Here is a 1,066-nt window from a genome sequence, read left to right on the forward strand (position 1 = left end):
GGTATAAGACCTAGTAAGCTAGATTTCTATTGCTTGCTTCTTTTCATTTTCACATTAAAGTTGTGTAAAAACAAGCATGCTCCTTAGAAAATACCGAATCAGTGCGCACTGAAGATATTAAGCATGATACACCGATTTTATTTGTGCTAAAAAGAGAAGAAAGGTAGTTATATTGTTTAAACTTTCAAATATGCTAGGGTTCCAGAAATCTGGAAAGGGAACATAAACGGTTTTTTTTTTTTTTTAGATATTGGTGAACAGCAGAGAATAAAGAGCCAGGGGGTGGAGCCTAGAGCTCCGCCCACTCCTTGCTGTTTTCAATCAGGTCCGCTCCCAGGAAATATAAGCTCTTGCTCGGCAGCTGATTACCGTAGTCTCTCCTGTCTCTTTATTAGGTTGTTTGCAAATATGTCAGGACGAGGAAAAGGCGGTAAGGGCCTGGGGAAAGGTGGCGCCAAGCGACACCGCAAGGTTCTCCGCGACAACATCCAGGGCATTACCAAGCCCGCTATCCGGCGGCTGGCTCGGCGCGGCGGCGTGAAGCGCATCTCGGGCCTCATCTACGAGGAGACTCGCGGTGTCCTCAAGGTTTTCCTTGAGAATGTGATCCGCGACGCCGTCACCTACACGGAGCACGCCAAGCGCAAGACGGTCACGGCTATGGACGTGGTGTACGCGCTCAAGCGCCAGGGCCGCACTCTGTACGGCTTCGGCGGCTGAGCGGCCTCTCCTGTGCCTAGGCCGTTCCCTTGGCCGGCTTCCCACATCCACAAAGGCCCTTTTCAGGGCCCACAAAGCATCAGAAGGGAGCTGTGGACACTTGCACCTCATTACTCTAGTGTTTGGCAAGCCTTGTCTCGTATGCAAATTGAGCTGCCTGGGTGCACTTTTTCATTGGACTGGTCTGATGGCTCCGCCCAAGAAGTGCTTAGAAGGCTTGCTCGGTGTTGTCAGTCTGAATGGATGATTGTTCTTCAACGTCAGGGCAATGAGTCGATGAAGGCGGCGAGTGCGCGGCAAAGGGTCCCACTAGAAGTCGTAGGGAGCCCTTATACGGATGTTTCCA

The 1,066-nt window shown here is 51.0% G+C and overlaps 1 protein-coding gene across 1 annotated transcript; it reads left to right on the top strand.

Annotated features, from left to right (window-relative positions):
• The first annotated feature begins 356 nt into the window (after window positions 1-356).
• On the top strand, window positions 357-826 carry LOC110288662 (histone H4). Its single transcript, XM_021154953.3, has one exon. It carries the CDS (start codon window positions 409-411, stop codon window positions 718-720), a length of 312 nt encoding a protein of 103 aa, XP_021010612.1. The 5' UTR covers window positions 357-408; the 3' UTR covers window positions 721-826.
• The last annotated feature ends 240 nt before the right edge of the window (window positions 827-1,066 follow it).

This window comes from Mus caroli, unplaced genomic scaffold (genome assembly GCF_978045245.1).
Source record: "Mus caroli unplaced genomic scaffold, Mus_caroli_1 scaffold_7, whole genome shotgun sequence".
Lineage (NCBI taxonomy): Eukaryota > Metazoa > Chordata > Mammalia > Rodentia > Muridae > Mus > Mus caroli.

Bases quoted from the DNA above. Each gene is read 5' to 3' on its own strand.
- LOC110288662 (XM_021154953.3), top strand. From the start codon at position 409: ATGTCAGGACGAGGAAAAGGCGGTAAGGGCCTGGGGAAAGGTGGCGCC.